This window comes from Symphalangus syndactylus, chromosome 4, assembly GCF_028878055.3.
Source record: "Symphalangus syndactylus isolate Jambi chromosome 4, NHGRI_mSymSyn1-v2.1_pri, whole genome shotgun sequence".
Classification (NCBI taxonomy): domain Eukaryota; kingdom Metazoa; phylum Chordata; class Mammalia; order Primates; family Hylobatidae; genus Symphalangus; species Symphalangus syndactylus.
The window spans coordinates 149,916,972-149,938,170 of NC_072426.2; the positions used below are offsets into that span (position 1 = coordinate 149,916,972).

The following is a 21,199-nucleotide window of genomic DNA, read 5'->3' on the forward strand; positions in this document are numbered from 1 at the left end:
GCATTATAAACTTGCATGGCGCCCTCCCAAAATAAATACGTAACATTTTCAAATCACTGGCAACTTCCCTACTCCACTAAATATGTAAGAATAAACAAGAGTACTTAGTCTTGAGAAACAGACATTAATTAGAGTTGTGGATCTTCAATTTACTACTTCTGAGACTTGGAAAAATTATCTAACTTCCCCAAGCCTCCATTTCATTACCTATAAAATAGGGATAATATAATAATGGTGATTTCAGTGTAATGTTTGGATTTCTCTTCCTCCTCTTCTTTCTCTTTTTCTTTATCATCATTTACATCAGCCAAGATTTAGTTCAATTTTTGTTAAAGAAAGTCTAAATTTTAAAATTTTTATTTAAAATCTTTCCTTGTTTAGTTTTCAATAACTATTGAGTACCTACATGACACCAAGCACCTTGCTAGAATCTCAGGATAACAGTCATCAATAATGACCTTGCCTCTATGCAGCTGATCAGAAAACTAACAGTGAGGGCGGGGCATGGTGACTCACACCTGTAATCCCAGCACTTTGGGAGGCCGAGGTGGGCAGATCACTTGAGGTCAGGAGTTCAAGTCCAGCCTGGCCAACATGGTGAAACCCCGTTTCTACTAAAAATACAAAAATTAGCCGAGTGGGTTGGCAAATGCCTGTAATCCCAGCTACTTGGGAGGCTGAGGCAGGAGAATTGCCTGAACCTGGGAGGCGGATGTTGCAGTGAGCCCAGATTGCGCCACTGCACCTTCACTCCAGCCTGAGCAACAGAGGTGGACTCCCTCTCCGAAAAAAAAAGAAAAAGAAAAAAAAAACCTCACAGTGAGGGTGAATGAGAAAACAGATACACACAGAGAGAGATACTATGGTAGAATTTCTGAAATACCAAATAGCTTACCATAAACACCGGAGTTTAATTCCCTTATGCAATTTGTTCTTGCCATTGAATAATGATCTGAACTAACACAGTAACTAGAATTTTCTCTCAAAAGAATTTAGATCTATCCAAACATATCAATGTTTGAAACAGTAAGTAGATTATTTTAAGAAAATATGAATCATGATACTATTGTCAGACTATTTTGTGCTTTATTGTGTATAATAGTATTTTCTGTTCTACATTTAAGTTCATAGAACATAAAATTTATGTATTATTCAGCACTAGCTAATAACTCAAAGTATGTATGCTTATTTAGTAAATACTGATTGATGATGTATTTAACTGATAATATAATCTATTATAATTTGATATTTTGAAAATTATAATTTTTCTAAAACAGTTTTATACAATAAAGTGAATTGTTCTGGAACATAAGTAATATTAACTTGTGTCCAATGTAGGACACAAAAAAAGTTGTAATAATACAATTCATTATGGAGCCTGACATGTACTTTAGGCATATAATACCAGTTGCTGGTTTTGGAGAAGATCAAAAGGACATATAAAAAAAGGCATTTAAGCAAGGCTGGAAACTGAAAAAAAATCTGACTGTATATTCCGTAAAACAATAATAAACAAGAGGAAATTGCAAGTGTTTCCAACTGAGAGTTTCCCAGTTGTAATCAACTGGCATTCTTTAATAGGAATATTTAATAGTCAATTCTCACCAACAAGAATGGACTTCAAATAAAGCCACATTTTGAAACAATAGGTTGTTTACAGCAGCATAGCAACAGCTATAAAGCAACAATTCCTAATCGTACTTATCTTGCTGGCTATTCAAGATAAAGGTGTAGAACTTCCTTACTGAGAGGATCTTGAGTTATAATTTAGTAGTAAATTATAAGTAATGTTTGTGTGGATACAAATATGACACAAAAAATGCCTTCCTTTAAAACACCATTATATCTTAAATATAACCAGTTTCTCTTCAGAACAAATCTCACTACCATATTTAATTTAAATTTAAATATTCTAAACTTTAGTCCATTAAGTACAGATATATGTACCCCCAGAAAAATATGATTAATAACTGTAAAATCAGATTTTAAAACTACACAAAATTTAAAGAAATAATCCCCCAAAATGGGAAAAGGCCTTAGCATTTTGACTTAGCATTGCAACCACATGGCCAGCTATAAAAGGCCTGTGGAACTTAAATTGGGTTTGGGAAAGAAAATGGAATAACAGATAGCCTAACAGATTTAAATCTGATACTGAATTAATTTTAACATGTTGTTATGCATAAAAAGTATACACAGTACCACATTTAAAATAAAAATCTCAGTTGAAGAGTTTTAGAAATACTGAATAAAATATGTGAATCTCATTGTACCCTGGGTTGGAAAAAAGTGGTATTTTTCACAGATGCATTAATTATGTTCTTAAGGCAAATGTTATTCTTAAAGAAACTTCTGATAACTGGTACCGGCACAGAGTTCTTTTTCCACATCAGGATAAAACCTGATTTCCAACAACTGTGCTTGCCAAATATTAACTTGCGAAAGATACAATACAAATCACGTTCCACTTGCTGAATACATAGGAATGTAATAAATTAATCTTCCAGACTGCTGCAGTATTCTGTTTAATTAATGGAAGAAATATCTCTGACTGCAGTGCAAAATAATACCTCTAATTTCATTACATAGTTGCATATTTTACTTAGGTTTAAATATTTTTTGTTGTAAAATTTTATGAAACATCCAACTTAAATATAATCGAGCATGTCTTTGTTAATATACATGCTCATATTATTGCTTTATAAAATAATGAAAAAGAAGTAGCTGCTTGTTTTTAAGATGGCAATGTAGAATTTAAAATCATGCTGCTTCTATATATCAGAATTAGCTCATAACAAGCTAGCTTCCTAACTAAACTGGCTTCTTTAGTCTGGCACTAATGAACACAGCAAAGAACTTCTAGTTCCTTGAGCTTGGTTTAACCCCACCATTTTCAAGGAGACTCTAGAGACTGAGTTGTTTTTCTTTATTCTCTCCTAGATTTAGTAAAATATATAAGATAAATACTAACATTCAAGTAACTTTTAATCCAAATGTGTGCCTCAAAAGCAGATGACTTTCTTCTGCTTCTGCTTTTATCACCAAATAATTTACCCCCTGCAAAATTCATTTTCTACTTTTTGGTTATATCTCTTAAATATACAACTTCTCACAAGAAAATACACTCAAAGCGTATGTTTATGAAAGAGGTTGAAAAGACATCCAATCTACTTAACTTTTCAAAGCCACTTAGATATTTGTGTGGAGAACTCTGAAGCAGTTTTTATCGATTAGCACACTTTGGAATGCACAGTGCATATGCTTTTACTTTTCAATGAACAGCTGGCTTCCTCACACACCCTGATAACCTCCCCTTCATTGAGTCCCATTAAAAAAAAACATTTCTATGAAGTATCTATAAAAAAACTTGAGTTTAACATTACCTAAGGTACACTGTCCTTACAATTTACATCATTCCAATTGGTGGCTTTGCTACAAAATGTGCCTGGGACTCTTTTAACAAAATGAAAAGTCTTTTTTTTTTTTTAACCTTAAGAAAATACAGCATTAAGAAATTTCCTTTTATATTTGAAAGAAATCATCACACACTCCCATTCACACTACACTGATAATGCAATAAATTGAATAAACCCAGGAAAAGGTGCTACTTAAGTACACGTTTTCAGAACTTGGAATATTAGTAAAAATGTAGGAACACTGCATTCTTGCTTTCAGAAATTTTATGCCTCAACCTCCCTTGGTTTGTAAACATCCTGGATATGCACTTCCATAAGCCTTTGTACTTTTCTTTCACAACACTTAAACTACTTGTTATTACTTGATAAATGTTGATTTCCCTTGCTAATTTGTTAGTTCCATTAGGGCAGGATCTATCCATCACTGTACACCTACACTTTGTGCATAGTATGCTTTTAGTACATAGTATGAAGCACCACATAATGGGTGTACCATATGCACTCATCTAACTGAATTTAAATTAAAACTGTCTGCCGGGTGCAGTGGCTCACGCCTGTAATTCCAGCACATTGGGTGGCCGAGGCGAGTGGATCACTTGAGGTCAGGAGTTCGAGACCACCCTGGCGAACATGGTGAAAACGTATCTCTATTAAAATACAAAATCAGCTGGGCGTGGTGGTGGGCACCTGTAATCCCAGCTACTTGGGAGGCTGAGGCAGGAGAATCGCTTGAACCCAGGAGGTGGAGGCTGCAGTGAGCCAAGATCACACCATTGCTCTCCAGCCTGGGTGACAAGAAGGAGACTCCATCTCAAAAAAAAAATTATCCCTTATACTATAAACAAAAATATAAGTGAATCCTTTGGATAGGAAAAGGGCATGACAATACAAAATCAAAGAGGGAAATGCAGGGCACAGCTAATGATGAATATTGGCTTTCCCTTGGTACTGATGTTTGCTCTTCTCTTCTGATACATCAATACCCTAAGAATTAATAAGCACACCAGGCTTCAAATGACATTTATCAGAATGATGCTTCCTCCCAAATCTATATTTAAAGACCCAATTATTGTTCTAAAATTTAAGAAATATACGTCAAACCTTCTGGTATCTCCACCTAAACACCATTCAGACTTTCAAATGAGCATATTCAAAATTTGACCTTTGACCCCAAATTTGTTTCTTTTTATTCAAGTATTCATTTTATTCACGTCTAAGTGTTTGCTATGTGCCAACTACTGTGCTAGTGTTCAGTGTAATAAGCAGACACAATCTTTGCTTTCATGGAGTCTAGAACCTGTGGAATAAGACTGGGTGCAGTGGCTCACACCTGTAATCCCAGCACTTTCGGAGGCAGAGGTGGGCAGATCACCTGAGGTCAGGAGTTTCTAGACCAGCCTGGCTAACATGGTGAAACCCCATCTCTACTACAAATACAAAAAATTAGCCAAGTGTGGTGGCACACACCTGTAATCCCAGCTACTTGGGAGGCTGAGGCAAGAGAATCACCTGAACCCAGGAGGCAGAGGTTGCAGTGAGCTGAGTTCGTGCCACTGCACTCCAGCCTGGGCAACAAGAGTGAGACTCCATCTAAAAAAAAAAAAAAAAACCTAGGGAATGAAACAAAGATAAAACAATATGAAAGATAAGGTAATGATGCTAAGACACGGCAACAGTGGATGCTGTGGAAGCACACAACAGAATGTCCTGGAAGTCACATTTCTGTTTAGGCCTAAGGTTGAGTAGAAATTAACTAGATACATCGAGATATGGGATCATGTGTAGGGAGATGTTTCAAACACAGAGTACAGCATTGCAATGCTGGAGGTGACAGATATTGACATAACCCGAGAAGTGAAAAGAATTTGGGTCTTAGTGGTAAGTAGTTTTTGTGGGGAAAAGCATTGACATTTGAGGCTGGACATTTAGGTAGCATCCAGATCATTGAGGGCCCAGGAAATTATGTTTAAGGGATTTTGTCTGAAAGAAGAGTTCCATTCAGAACACTAACAACTTAGAACATTTGTACCAATGAATCTGACCAGATGCTGGCCTAAGCAACTCAATTAGAAAAGACAAGCTTATCACCACACTAGTTGAATGCTGGCTCCATCCCAATAAGGCAATGTTATAGAGGAATTTTTAGCAGTATCTGACTTAGCATTAAGAAAAGAAAAAAAAAATCACTGCTAAAAAGTGGCAAATGGATTGGAGGAAAGGAAGAATGGTAGGAGACCAGTTATTAGGCTTGCCCAAGAGGAATGGTCTAGGTAAGGGGTAAATGTGGCCTAGATCAGAGTGGGATTAGCAGCATGGAGACATTGGATGGGTCCTAGAGATGTTTGCAAGGTAGATCGAATAGCAATTAGTTTTAGTGAAAGGAAGAATAACTTGGCTTGACCAACTGGCTGAATGATGATGTCATTTACTAAGACAGAGAATACTGGAAAAAGAATAGGATTCACTTACTTGCTTATTTGGGCAAAGTGGTAGGGAATAGGTTGTAACTGTTAAGTGAAACAGACTGACCTGTCTGAGGGACAGCCAAGTCACAAGGTTGAATGGACAGTATAGAAATCAGGAGAGAAGCCTGAATTGGAGGGAAACGTTTGGGAAAAGTAAAAAAAAGTAGGTGAGAAAATACAAGGAGAGTTACAGTCTGCAGAGAAGGTGTCTTAGGTCAGAATTCTCAGGAGAAATACCATATTTTTGATGAACTACAAATTTTTAATTCTCAAAATCTTCAAATCTTTAAAAAATTAAAATGACAAAATAAAAACTAATGCTATATGAATTTTAAAATACGACTGCATTACAGATCCGAATGTATAAATATTGTGATTATTGTAAATATATAGCCTACCAAAAGGATAGAAAAAAACTAAAAAAAAAAATCAACCAATAACAAAAAAGTAGACAAACTTCAGAAATTTCACGGGCAAGTCCTGATTTTTCACACAAGCAAATCACTGGGAAGAAGTTGAGCAAACTCATATCAACATGGTAAATCTATTATAAAAGTAAGCCTAAGTTCTGCAAAGCTGGGAGGTGAAAGAGATGAAATACAGCAAGAAAAGACTCCATGTGATCTAAAGTAGACAATTTTCTTATAGCAAATATTAAGTACTGAGCAGACTAGGCAAAATTATTTCACCTACATGCAGCTTACACTTAGCACTAAATGCTCATCTTACCCCTGGCCCCTTGAAATTTCTTTTCTTTCTTTTTTTTTTTTTTTGAGGCGGGGTCTGGCTCTGTCACCCAGGCTGGAGTGCAGTGGTGCAATCTCTACTCACTGCAGCCCCTGCCTTCCAGGCTCCAGCAATCCTCCCACCTCAGCTACCTCCCACGTAGCTGGGACTACAGGTGCACAACACCATGCCTGGCTAATTTTTATACTTTTTTGGGGAGATAGGGTTTCACTATGTTGCCCAGGCTGGTCTCCAATTCCTAAGCTCAAGAGATCTGCCTGTCTTGGCATCCCAAAGTGCTGGGATTACAGGTGTAAGCCACCATGCTCAGCCAAGCCTTGCAATTTCTAAAGCCTAAACCTCTCCAACACCTCCCTCTTGATACAGCAACTTTTATGCTACTGATCATACACACCTACCCTTGAATAAATACTTTCACTCCAATAACCACTGGGTGAATGTGACACCTAATTAGACCAATGCAGAAAATGAATATGCAATGGTCAAAGAAAAACCACTAATGGTTAATGGAAGACTAAATTTATTTACTTTGCTTACTAACAATGTACTGATTTTCTGTTTTCCAAGTTTAGATTTTACCTAAGGTATGCTTAGGTATCTATTTGGCCCATATGTAAAGTACGCATTTATTTGGTTGACCAATAGTAAGAAAAATATAATGTTGGCTTTTGCTCATATTAACTAATGAATGAGAGAATAAAGAAGAATTTTCTTCCTTATCTGTAAGAGAAAGAGATATCTAGATCTATCTACATATATCTCATCTAGATATCTAGATATAGATATATCTAGATATCTGTTTCTTTTATAGATATATATGTTTCTTTTACAGATACATATATGTATATCTGTATATACATATACTTATATGTATATATATAAACTTTGTATATATACATATATATAAAAACTTTTAATTTAGGTTTGGGGGTCCATGTGCAGGTTTGTGACATAGGTAAACTTTTATTTTAGGTTTGGGGGTCCATGTGCAGGTTTGTGACATAGGTAAGCTTTTATTTTAGGTTTGGGCGTCCATGTGCTGGTTTGCTACATAGGTAAACTTGTATTTTAGGTTTGGGGTTTTATTTTAGGTTTGGGGGTCCATATGCAGCTTTGTGACATAGGTAAACTTTTATTTTAGGTTTGGGGTTTTATTTTAGGTTTGGGGGTCCATGTGCAGGTTTGCTACATAGGTAAACTTTTATTTTAGGTTTGGGGGTCCATGTGCTGGTTTGTGACATAGGTGCACTTTTATTTTAGGTTTGGGGGTCCATGTGCTGGTTTGTGACATAGGTAAACTTTCATTTTAGGTTTGGGGTTTTATTTTAGGTTTGGGGTTTTATTTTAGGTTTGGGGGTCCATGTGCAGGTTTGTGACATAGGTACACTTTTATTTTAGGTTTGGGGTTTTATTTTAGGTTTGGGGATCCATGTGCAGGTTTGTGACATAGGTAAACTTTTATTTTAGGTTTGGGGTTTTATTTTAGGTTTGGGGGTCCATGTGCAGCTTTGTGACATAGGTAAACTTTTATTTCAGGTTTGGGGTTTTATTTTAGGTTTGGGGGTCCATGTGCAGGTTTGTGACACAGGTAAACTCACGTCATGGGGGTTGTTGCACAGATTATTTCATCACCCAGGAATTAAGCCCAGTACCCAATAGTTATCTTTTCTGTTCCTCTCCAGAAACAGGTATTTTTTAAAAGATCAAGTTAGGCCGGGCGCGGCGGCTCACGCTTGTAATCCCAGCACTTTGGGAGGCCGAGGCGGGCAGATCACGAGGTCAGGAGATCGAGACCACGGTGAAACCCCGTCTCTACTAAAAATACAAAAAAAAAAAAAAAAAATAGCCGGGCGTGGTGGCGGGCGCCTGTAGTCCCAGCTACTCGGAGAGCCTGAGGCAGGAGAATGAACCCGAGAGGCAGAGCTTGCAGTGAGCCGAGATTGCGCCACTGCACTCCAGCCTGGGGACAGAGCGAGACTCCATCTCAAAAAAAAAAAAAAGAAAAAGAAAAAAAAAAGATCAAGCTAAATTGATAGCGTAAACTTTTGTTTGGCAAAAAGACTCGTTATTTGAAAATTCCACAAGTGTGTTAATCAGCTATTTTATTATTAATGATCTTCGAGGCAGCAGTTTTAAAGACTGGTTTAAAGGAAAAAGGCTAGGGGTCAGGGAACCAACTCCCTAAAACTGTGGGGGAAAATGCTATGGATGTGTCTGTATTTTCATTTGTTCTCGTGAAAGCGTCCACAGTTTTTATGTGATACTAAAAGAGATTTGTGCACTGATTCTGTGGTAGGCACTGGGATAAGTAGTGAACAGACCCGTTTTTGCCTTTGTGGAGGAGGGAGACATTAATGAAGTAATAATGACTACATAACTATAAACTATGGGATTACAGGCTGTAATAAATACTATTTTAAAAGTATGGGAAACTATAAAGCATTTACTACAAATATTGGGTCTAATCTAAATAGGTCAGAAAGTCTCGCCTGAGGCCTTGCCAAAGCCACTTGACACCCAAACTGAGATCTGAAGAGCTAGCACCTCAGGAAAGAGGAGACAGGAAGGCCAGGTTAACTTAAAGGTGTGTGTACAAGGGCCCAGGACCAGAGCAAACACGATGATGCCCAGGAATTGGAGAAAGTCTAGAGCATTGGAAGCACAAGATCAAGAATTGTTACATTAGATGATGCTGAAGAGGGGCTACAGGGCAGAGATTGCAGGTTGTGATAAAGATGTGGTCTTAAAAATCCTGCATGTTCTCATTTATGTGGGAGCTAAACGAGTGGATCTCATGGAGGTAGAGAGAAGAATACTGATTATCAGAGGCTGAGAAGGGTAAGGGTAGGGAGGATGGAGAGAGGATGGTTGAGGGGTACAAAAGCACAGTTAAATAGAAGGAGTAAGTTTTAGTATTCAATAGTACATCAGGGAAATTGTAGTGAACAACAATATATTGTATATTTTTTAAAAAGCTTCAAGAGAAGAACTGTAGTGTTCCCAATAGAAAGAAAAGATAAATGTTTGAGATGAGATGGATATGCCAATTACCCTGATTTGAACATTACACATTTTGTACAGGTATCAACATATCACACATGACCCTAAAATATGTACAACTATGATGTATCAATAAATATAACCTTTAAGAAAGATTTTTGTCTTATTTTAGGAGCACTGGGAAATCACTGAAAGGCCTTTATGCTGGAGACTGACATCAGATCTGTGGGGTTTTTTTTTGTTTTTGAAACAGGGTCATGCTGTGTCACCCAGGCTGGGAGTGCAGTGGTGCAATCCTAGCACACTGCAGCCCTGAACTCCTGGGCGCCAGCAATCCTCGTGCCTCTGCCTCCTCAGCAGCTGAGACCGCAGGCGTGAGCCACCATGCCTAGCCATAGATTTGGATCTATGTTTTTAAAAAATATGCTTGAAAGTAATTTATAGAAAAGATTATGAAGAAAGGAAATGGAAGGAGGAAGAGCAGAGAGAAAGTTATGTCATTAGTTGGAAAGAGTATCCAAAGTACCTTGGTTTACTATTTGATTTAAATCAAATACCATATTAGGAATATAATCTAGAATACGTCATATTGCTTAACTGAATTATTTTAAAATATAAATTGTTAACGGCATTCCAAAAATTGTATATTTCAATTCCTAAATCATCCATATTTATTTTCTCTAACTTTAAAAGGAAATGACATTTTTCTCAAGAGACTCAGCATACGAAAATTCCTCTTAAGAGGTTTGGCTTGAAGATAAAAACAACATTTTAATTATTAATATGTTTTAAAAATGAATATTACCTTTCAAAGAATATCTGCTTGGCCTAAGTATTTCTATTTAATTTATTTTAAAGGATGCAGTTCTAAAATTTAGAGGATTTTAAAGAATCCTGTTTTATTTCAGGGTTATGATAAAATACATGATACCAATAAAACCTGTTAAAGTAGTATTAATTTATTTAGAATAGTAAATACAAAACTATAATGTCTTATTGTTTATTTTATTGTTGTTTGATAAAGATTCGGGGAGGATAAATGAACTAAGGATAACTTTTGCTATGCCCAATAGTACAATTATAGTCTATTAAAAATATTAGAATTTTGGCTGCCACTGAAATATTATCATGTTCCCACAACTGTACATTTTTCTGGTAAAGTTTCTAAATGCAGGACTATATTTAGAGTCATACTGTTTTTCTTGAGAACACATGTTGGAATGACCCCTACATTATTTTGCTGTGCTTTTAGGAAATAATCAGAATGAACTGCATCTGGCTAAGCTTAATATGATACTAAAAGAAATGATAGAAGGCCCCAAAGCATCACCTTTTAATTTTTTTTAGCCTTTACAGTTGAGGCGAGGCAAGCTGAATAGAAAATTTAGCTTTATAATTTATTTTTTGTTTCTTCTTGCAAGTCTTAATCTAAAATGGCTTGTTTCTTTATCAATTGGGTGAGCAATATAAAGAAACTCAATTTTTGAAAAGAAAGCAATTAATTTGGGTTGTATAATAAGACAATGCCTCCAAACTCGGAGGCCAAATGGTCGTAACAGTAAAAATTTTAGAAATATTCAACTAGCTGTAAAAATGTAGTTCATGGAATTGAGATAGTAATCTTAACTCTGATTTCTATTAATATTATATTGAAATAAGAGTAGGTTTTATTACTGAAAACCATGTAGATCAGCTAAAGTTTGCATAAAATTAAAATGCTAATTTTCTGTCATACCACATCATACAAATCAAATCTAACACATCTTTCAAACAATTTCATTTTTCATTCTCCAGGTCAAAGAACAGTTCTGAATTTTGCCAGATTTACGTGTGTGAGTCTAACTCCAAAAGCAGCTTGGAAAGGCCATTAGGACAACCACAGTTTTGTCTTTCGGGAGAAGTTTGCTTCAGCCCAGCCCACAGGTCTGGATTTCTCCAAACATTTCTGTTCAGAGGCCAGAGGTGCACACAATTTCAAACAACACTTTCATGGTTATCGCCAGCACATACGCGTGTTCCACAGCCAGCCTCCTCTACCATGTAAGATCCACAAAGTGAGTTTATGTGTCTGGTCCGAAAATCCCTGATCCAAAACCAACCTTAAGAGACATTTCCTGGTTATCAGAAGCTTACCATTTAATGAGATAAACTTCCCAGTTTATTCAAAACATTTGAGATTTAGTGTCAAGAGTTATTTCCTTTGCTTTCCACAGGAAGACAATAAATTTCTTCAGTGAGATGGCTTATTTCAATACTATACCACTGTTTCACAGAACACACGCATTTAATTTTACACTTTGAATAATGTTTGCACTGTTATCTCCACCATCCGAAAACTTACCCATTTAAAAGTATTTTATTGCCAAATGAACATGTTTATTCTTAAAGATCAACACACACATACACACATACATGTACACACATACATATGTATATTTATTGTTTTCTTCATGAGGCTTTGACTCCACTATATGAAGAGTTTGCAAAGCAATAAAGCATCAATTACTTTCTTTGTGACACTGTGTTGTCAAAAACACAAAATACTGAAAAATTGACTTCATTCCCCTAAAGAAAATATAAGAGACCCTGAGTTGAACCAAGTTACTTTAAAGCAACCAGAAGTTTAAACACATCATCCCCAAAGTTAAAGGTTCTGATTGAGGGGGCTCTCACGGGTAGCAGGAATGGGCAATACCCACCGTCTTGCTGAGGTAGCTCGTGCTGGTGTTCATGCACTGTAGCCCCTCACTGTTGCAGCAACCCCCACATCTGTAGATGGACACACATGGAGGTTTAAAGAAGGTGTTTGTTGCGACTCCAAACTCCTTCCCCACATCTATACACACCTCCCGTGGCATGCATTGAGTCTTTCTCCACTCATTATCAATACCTGTCAAGTCATAGGGAAATCAGTAAGTTTTATGGAAACCACCAAGATAAAAAAGTCCACAGCAGCTGCAAATCACTCACATTTGATTTCAGATTTTAACATTTAAGTTCAATATATAACTAAAGAGACAGTTTATGGGATCCTAAATTGACTTGTGAATGACAATATGATATAACACTGAAAAGACAAGCTAAGGATATTTTCTTAAACTCATTTCTATAGGTAGGCAATAAGCAAAATTAGCATTATGCTTTATTAAAAGTACACCAATATCCCACAACACTAATGTTTGGTTTTTCTTTCTTAGCAAAATGGTAATTTAATATATGAATGTTTATAAGATGTGCAGAGAGAGTCATGTTCATTCTCTATAGTATGGGCCATTTTTGTGCTCTCAATGCAAATATAAATATAATTTTATTTTTCTTTAAAACTGAGTTGCATATGAGAAGACAGCTATGGTTTTAGATTCAAGTCAAAAATCCTTTTCAGGTGGACTATTTGGCAACCTTGAGTAATGTCGTGGCCGCAGCTACGTGAAATGCAAGCCTATTTTCCACCAACTGGGACTCATTCTGAACTTTCTTCAGCAAAGTCAGTGGTTCCTATCCCTTTTAGCTCTCCTCTGGAATTTTGTTTCTGATGAGTTAGTAGCTTACCTATAATACTGTTGATTTTTTAAATTCTGCATTACAAATAATGTACTTCCTAAGTATACTAGTTTATTTCTCCCATATTTCCCCTAAAATAGAATTTTTGGGAAAGGACATAAACTATTGGTTATACAACCATGAAGCCATTTTGTTCGCCTCTGTTCTCAAAATACTTTCCAATATCAAACTTTTATAGCGATTAAGAGCTACCAACTGAAGGCAAGTATGTTTTTAAATTACTCCACCACTTTTTAATTTTTTAATAGAGATGAGGTCTTGCTGTGTTGTTCAGGCTGGTCTCTGACTCTGGCTTCAAGCAATCCTCCCACTTTGGCCTCCCAAAGTTCTCGGATTACAGATATGAGCCTCTGTGTCCAGTCCTATCCCCACCAATTGATGCCATGACATTTTATGCAACACGATCATTTTCTGTAAAGCTTTATGCTAGATACCTCATCAGCTTAAGTCCCGCTCTGAGCCAGTTATCTATGAAGCAGCAAGGCAACGAGTGACATCTGAAAAGGTGATTTCAAATGAAGCATTTCTCCATCCAAATCAAATAGCAAATTGACATATAATTATTTGATAAGATAAAGAATGTTTAAGTTATTAAACAGATATAGTGTGTAAAATATAGCCATCTGTTTTAAAATTTTCCAATGGCTATCACCTGAAAAAATTAATGTGTGTTGTTTATGCATGGACCTATCTATCTCGTATTTTACGAAGTCATCTTAATACTCAAAGTGAAATCATAAAATGTTGTATTTTGAAGTAATTCTTTATTTTCTATTTGCTTTCTGCCCTAAAGGTGTATTTGGTGATACAAACACTGAAATTAAAGAACCAGGCTGGCAACTTCTACTGGTTTGATACACAAGGCTTACTATACATTTTATTTCCCACACTTACTTTTCAGGATCTCTGTATTATAATGGGCTGCAGCAAATTTTATAGTCTCTTCTGTCCTTGAGTTGAGATTGGCCTGTTCTCTGTTATGCTGCCAGCCTCCTTTCCTTAGCTGACACTTGTACATTTTCCAATATTCTGGGTAGAGTACAGTCATGAGTTCATCTACACTGGACACAGACCGTAACTGCTCCTCCAGATCTTTGCTTGCATAAGCCTGTCAAAGAAAAATGCAAGATCAATGACTTACCAGCTTAAGGGATTTAGAAACAAATGCACTGTAAAACGGTTAGGTTTAATAGTATCTATGCTCTGTTCCCTAACACAAATATTATTAATTACTCCTAAATTACTTCACTTTCCTTGGTAAAATTATATTTGTATTTTAATTTGTATGAGCCAAAACAACTAAAAATATATATTTTGTTGTTAGGAAAAAAATTTTGTGATATAATTTTAAAATATTTTTAAAGTAGCTTATTTGTTTTATTCATAGCTCTTTCAAATAATTAGTCAATTTGTATGTTTGAAAATTTATTCATTTGTATCACTCTACTAAACAGACAAAGTCACACTGAAATCCACCCTAATGCTTTGATTTATTTTTATTTACCTTCAACAATACAATATAATTAAGCAGGATGCTTGAGAGTAGGAATTTTACTTTCATGGGAGCTATTTTAGAACAAATAATCATATGAAGAAGGGAATTTCAACAACATTGTCACAGTAAGATTTATATTTTGGCAGAATCTCTCGATATTTAAAAGAAAATTTTATCATCAAGATTAATACCACCTTCATAGAAATGAAATAGTTCAGAGAACACTAAATCTTCTTATTGATGGCAACTGCATATATAAGTGTACTCATTTAAGTAGAACATTCCAAATTATATTTTAGTAGTTACCATATCTAAGAAATAAATACAATTTTTTTCTAAATTATACTTTAGAATTAGGAAAAAGGAAACTTGTATAGCTTTATCTATCTGCCAAGTAAAATACAACATCAATTGTTTATTTTATATTGTCATGATTACCCCAGCTTTTAAATATAAATATATAAGTAAATACTTTGGACACTGGTTCTCAAAGTTTAGTGGGAATAAGAGTTAATGAACAAACTGTCAGAAATGCAGGTAACTGTCCCTTACCTCTCCATGGTTTCTTGGATGGATCAAGAACCTACATTTTAACAAATTATAGTTTTTCCTGTCTAATGTTTGAAGCACAAAATGAACAAATTTGCCTTAAAATCTAAATCTTATTTAATCTGAAAAGTATTTTTCACTTCTATTTTTAAATTCTATGTAAGTGATTTTTGTACCATATATTGAGAAACATAATCTAATCTCATTTTTAATCTCATTATAACAGAGCCTCCTAAAAATAAAACAGTCAATTATTAATATGAAATGTGTTGTTCCCTATTAGATAATGAAGTTGGCTCTGAATGTTGAGTTTACCCTTTCGCTACCATTTATGGTGTGATTTGAGTATATCACTTAATCTCTATAGGTCTATGTTAGAAAAATATTTATATTATTCCATTACTTTCTGAAGTATATGGGATGATTCCTGATACACCATACAACCATAGAAAATCTACTGAATACAGGAAGGGTGGAGGTGGAGAGGAGACCTTAGTTTAAATGAGAGTTACAAAACATCCTCTCACAGTTTCCCAATTAGATGTTTATAAAATATTTGCCAAAAAAACTCACTTATGACACAAAATTCAAAACTCAAAAGTGTTTCAGAATCTAAAAAGGTTACTACTGAAGGGAAAATTTATAAAAGTGATTATAAAAATAACACAATATGTGAGGTGATGGATATGTTAACATGATTATGATAATCATTTCACAACATATATGTACAGCAAAATATCACATCACATACCTTAAATATATACCATTTTTATTTGTCAGTCACACCTCAATAATGTTGGAAAAAAAACAGTGTACAGGTGTACTTGTGGTCACTGTTACCTGCAGTGAAATGTCACAGATCAGTTTTTGTTTGTCTCTGCTTGTTGAATAGCCCTAGAAGAAAAGGAGCAATAGGGACCTGTGTGTGATTGGACGGTTCCTGGAACTCTCTGCTATAAATCAGCTGGGATTAAAGACAGGTTGTGACCTAGACTGATCACATCAATTTCCATAACAGGCCTGCATGTTCAGCCTAGCAAGAGGAGCTGCCATACAACATCCTTACACAATATAATAAAAGGTATTCACCAAACTGTTAAGAAAGGGATGATGGTAGACAGAGACTTTCAATTAAGTATTACTTGAAGTTTTAAGACAAACAAATCAGTACTGTAAAAATTCAAAATGAGAAATAACTATAACAATATTTATATTTATTTAAAAAAACACTGTTCCTCAATAGATCAGCTGGAGAAAAACATAAGCAAAACATTCACAATAGAGAAAATGCAATATTAAAAAACGAAAAAAAGTAGAAAAGCTATTATATTTATACTCAGGCTGAAAAAGGCCTTTTTAAAGTGAATATAAAATAAAATGAAAATGTTTGTATGGCAGAAAACACTGCAAACAAATTAAAAGACAATAAAGTATGAAATTATTTGCAATATACATAATGGATAAAAATGGACTAATATTCTTAAAATACTGCATGAATACACTAACAAAAAATTAAACTGGTGCTTCAATAGAAAGATGGGCAAAGAAGTTGAACTGAATATTAAGAAGAAATATAAATACTACATATTGTATGATGGCAAAAGTGAAAGAAACTATAATTCTTTTCAATCCTGGTGGGAGTATAAATTTGAACATCTATTCAAGGAAAATGTGGTACTGCAGGTTGAAAGGCCTCTAATACGTGCTCCATTTAGATAGCCAATTCACTGTGGAATAAAATTTCCTATCCAAAAGAAGTGATATAATGTTGTCAGGTACATGTACAAATTCACTGTGCAGCTGTCTATATAATAGTGAATATATAAAGCAATCTAGCAGACTGGGCACAGTGGCTTATGCCTGTAATCCCAACACTTTGGGAGGCCAAGGCAAGTGGATCAGGAAGTCAGGAGTTTGAGACCAGCATGGCCAATGCAGTGAAACCCCATCTCTACTAAAAATACAAAAATTAGTTGGGCGTGGGGGTGTGTGCCTGTAATCCCAGCTACTCAGGAGGCTGAGGCAAGAGAATTGCTTGAACCCAAGAGGCGGAGGTTGCGATGAGCTGAGATCACACCACTGCACTCCAGCCTGAGAAATAGAGTGAGACTCCCATCTCAAAAAAAAAAAGCAACCTATATAGACAATAATAAAGAATTGATGAGATAATTTATAGTAAAAACAGAAATTAGCACAGAAAGGAATGTAATAAAACTATAAGATGTTGATATAGAAGTATAACTTAGATATGCAAAGAGGTTCATGATATATTCTATGACAAAGTAGGATACACAATTTATATACTACATACACACGCAGAAGGATCATATATACATTTAAAACATAATCTTTTCACAAAATAAAATTTATATATAGATTGCATATGTGTGCGAGTAGTGTTAAGAGTCAAAGATATGCAACATAAAAAAATAGTTATCTTCTCTGAATTACAGGATTAAGGTAATCATGCTCTTCTTTATACATTTCTGTATTTTAAGTTTTAAATGATGAACATATGTAACTTTCTATAACCAAAACAAAAGGTTTAAAGTAGTCGTACCTGAGCATTTTGGGAGGCCATATTATTAGCTCTCATTTTACCCTTTCATTTACTTCACTGCTCTTATTTCTGCATAGAGCATGCCTCTATATGTTATTTAATTTACACTAATCATTGGCAAAAGTAGTATATGGCAGATAAATGAAATAAAAATGGCTTGAAGATTGAGCAATTAATTCGCTTTTTCTCACTAGACTATAATGATTATACTGGTGTGGAAGGAAAAGAAGCTTTAGTGTCAAAAGACCCAGAAATACCTAATGTAAATGACGAGTTGATGGGTGTAGCAAACCAGCATGGCATATGTATATCTATGTAACAAACCTCCACGTTGTGCGCATGTACCACAGAACTTAAAGTATAAAAAAAAAACCATATTTCTATCTTTGCTACAGATCATATTTAATTGAGTAAGATTAGACTTCTCTCTTTGAAATTCATTTTACTCTGTAAAATGGGAATAACAATATCTTTCTCATAGAGTTTTTGTGGTGATCCAAATAGACATTTGATATACAAGTATAATATGACTCTTGTAGCCAGAGTGGAATTGTCATTATAACATCCTTAGGGAACAAAAGCACAGTACAGAGATTATCAGATCAGCATTTTCACTCTAAAAGACTAGTAACCTAGGAAGTGAGCATTGTCCCCTAACTGATAGGGTTGTTTAGTGAATATCTCAGTGAATAGTGACAGGACTGTTTACAACCTAACCACGGCACATTCACATTCACATTCACATTCTAGTTTGGAAGAATCTGAAAAGGTCCCAGTAAACTAGAATGAGTTCTGAGCCATAGACATACCAAAATCTTTCAAGTGGAAGTGTTATGTATATGAAAGTCAAGTTCTTTCCTAATGCTTTCTTGAGCCTTATGTACACCAATGTTTTCTAGAACACTGAGGTCATTTGTTTGAACATTAATATATTCCTTTATCTTTCAAAGGATTTGGTGTAGTTTAAAATAGAGAGTGCCTTAAAATGGATACTAAACTGTAATAAAAACTTCAACCAATGTAAAAGTTAATCTAATTTTGCATTCCAACTTGGATGGATCAATTAGGAGGTACTAGTAACTACTAGTAATCGTCAGCATTTATGCATTAGCAAACAGCAACCTACATGATATTCAGTGGAGGGGTCTGAGATGCTATGGAAGCCAAAGCTGAGTGTGCAATGACAACGTCAGGGAGCTACAGAGAATCAGGAGTCATTCCTGATTCCTAAAAGGCATTCCCTTCTGACTTAACAGAAGAAGGATGATACAAGATACCTCTTTCTGGGAGAAATTACAAGATGACAAAGAGTTTTGGGGTTTCTCCTGCACTCTATAACTCTCTTTGGTTATGAAGAGTCATAACATGAGATGAGCACTTAGGGGAGAATTGACAACTTTATGTTTTACACACATAATTATTGTTTTTTTAAAAAAACTATTTTTTCTCTTGCTTCTCTACTTTGACTTGGGGTTGTGCAGACGCCCATTACGGAGAAGGCACAAGTGCATGCAAGTTGTCCTACTTGTAATATCCCAGAGAGTCAGTAATAAGTGGGAAGCAGAAGAGACATCTAGGATTAATACCATTCATGGTTCTGGACTTGCTAATGAATGGCATTTAAAATCTATAAAAATCTTTTAAAAATCTATAAAACCAATGCCAACAGCCTCTTCAAATAACTATCTTAACGACCATGTTATATATAAATGTGACATATTTAATAATTTTATGAAGTTGAAAATCACGTGGAAATGCATAGACTTGAATTATGAAAAATATTCTTTTACCTAGGAGCATATACTCATCAAATAATAATAATCAGAATTGAAATAATAGGCAAGAATAGATCAAAAAAAATGTCTGATCACAATATAAGCCAAGTATCCTTATCCAAAATGCTTGGGATTAGAAGTGTTTTGGATTTTGGATTTGTTTGTTTGTTTTTGAAATAGCTGTATTTTACTGGTTGAGCAACCCTAATCCAAAAATCCAAAATCCATAATGCTTCAATGAGCATTTCCTTTGAAGTCAAGTTAATACTCAAAGAGTTTCATATTTTGGAGCACTTTGGATTTTGGAGTTTTGGAATAGGGATACTCAAACTGTACCGTATTTTCATGAAGTGGCCACAGAGGGTCACAGGCAAGTCTGGTTACTTGTCCAATATATCTGTATTTTGGTGGAGAGGGGAAAAAATAACCTAATGTTCAAACTGGAAAACAAGGAATGTTTATAAATTTTAACTGTCCATATATCTTTAAAAGTTTATGAATTTTTTAACTGTCCATATACTAACTTTAAAAGTCTGACTCAAGTAATACCTCATATTTTAAAAAATGTACATTACAACAGATAATTTTATAAGGTAAAGCATAAGGAGGATTACTTGCTCAAATGGTCAGATTAATAATGTAAGAAATTTACTAAAATGTTTTAAAATGAAATATTTATCATATTATTCATTATACACATCATCTCTGTGTCCTAAGAAAATAGTCAATTGGCATTAATCTCTCATAAGGTAGGTAATAAAGTCAGTAACTGTATACTACCATTAGTTGCTGAGTTATTCTTCCCCTAAAATAGCAAAGAAACTTGCATATTCTCATTCCTTCCTATTTAAAAATGGCAGTTGTATAACAGATGAACTTGTAGGTTCTTTCATTTTCTTCAGCTGTCTATGGTGGGCAAATTTGTACATTTTAAAAATATATTCTAATTATTTAAAATACTTTCTTTTAAGCAAAAATTGGGTAAAGTGGCAGAATAAACAAAATTTTGGATTTGAGAAACCTTCCAATACATAGTTATAAAATTCACTTTTAAAACTCCCTTTGATAGAGAGTCATCAATAAATATGGAAATTCAAACATATCCTTCTAAGGAATAGAGATTTATAAATGTGTCACATAACCTCAGCAAACCATTTTACCTAATGTTTCAGTGAAGGTGTGAGTGTCAGGATTCTTTCACCCTCAGACCACCCATCATCCGTGTCTACACCAATTTGATGTGCCACAGATAGGGAACCCTGGAATTAGATACTTAAATTTCAGCTTAATATTGGAAGTTTCTAATTGGAAATTTTAAATTTTAATTTTCAATTGAATTTGTGTCTGAAATGTTCTATTGCAAATGTTGAAAATAATACCATAATAGAGAATAGACTCTTTTTATATCTATTAACAGCATAAAATCTTATTTTTTGTCACTTTTTTTTAGTTTGTTACCTGTTTTAACTAAACAAAAAACAAAAAAAATTATCAAAATCTAAGTAGGCTCTTAGGAAATTTTAAATATTCATTTACTCTCTAATGTAATACCAAAGTAGACAATCAGTTACTTCTGCGTAATCAACACACTGGAAAACAAAGTACTTTATACACACTGATTTCTTGCACTG

General features: G+C 34.7%; 1 protein-coding gene across 5 annotated transcripts in view; it reads right to left on the minus strand.

The window, feature by feature from the left end:
- The window catches only part of VEGFC (vascular endothelial growth factor C), a 479,792-nt gene that overhangs the window by 22,342 nt on the left and 436,251 nt on the right, over nucleotides 1-21,199 (minus strand). For 4 of the 5 annotated variants that reach the window (XM_063638455.1, XM_055276470.2, XM_063638456.1 and 1 more), the window contains 2 exons: nucleotides 14,084-14,297; nucleotides 12,328-12,518 (listed from right to left, as the gene is read on the minus strand). In XM_063638455.1, the coding sequence (XP_063494525.1) occupies nucleotides 12,328-12,518; nucleotides 14,084-14,237 (345 nt within the window). In that variant the 5' untranslated portion in view covers nucleotides 14,238-14,297. Of the gene's footprint in view, nucleotides 1-12,327; nucleotides 12,519-14,083; nucleotides 14,298-16,073; nucleotides 16,128-21,199 lie in introns of all 5 variants that reach the window. The other variant, XM_063638454.1, reaches the window with a different exon arrangement.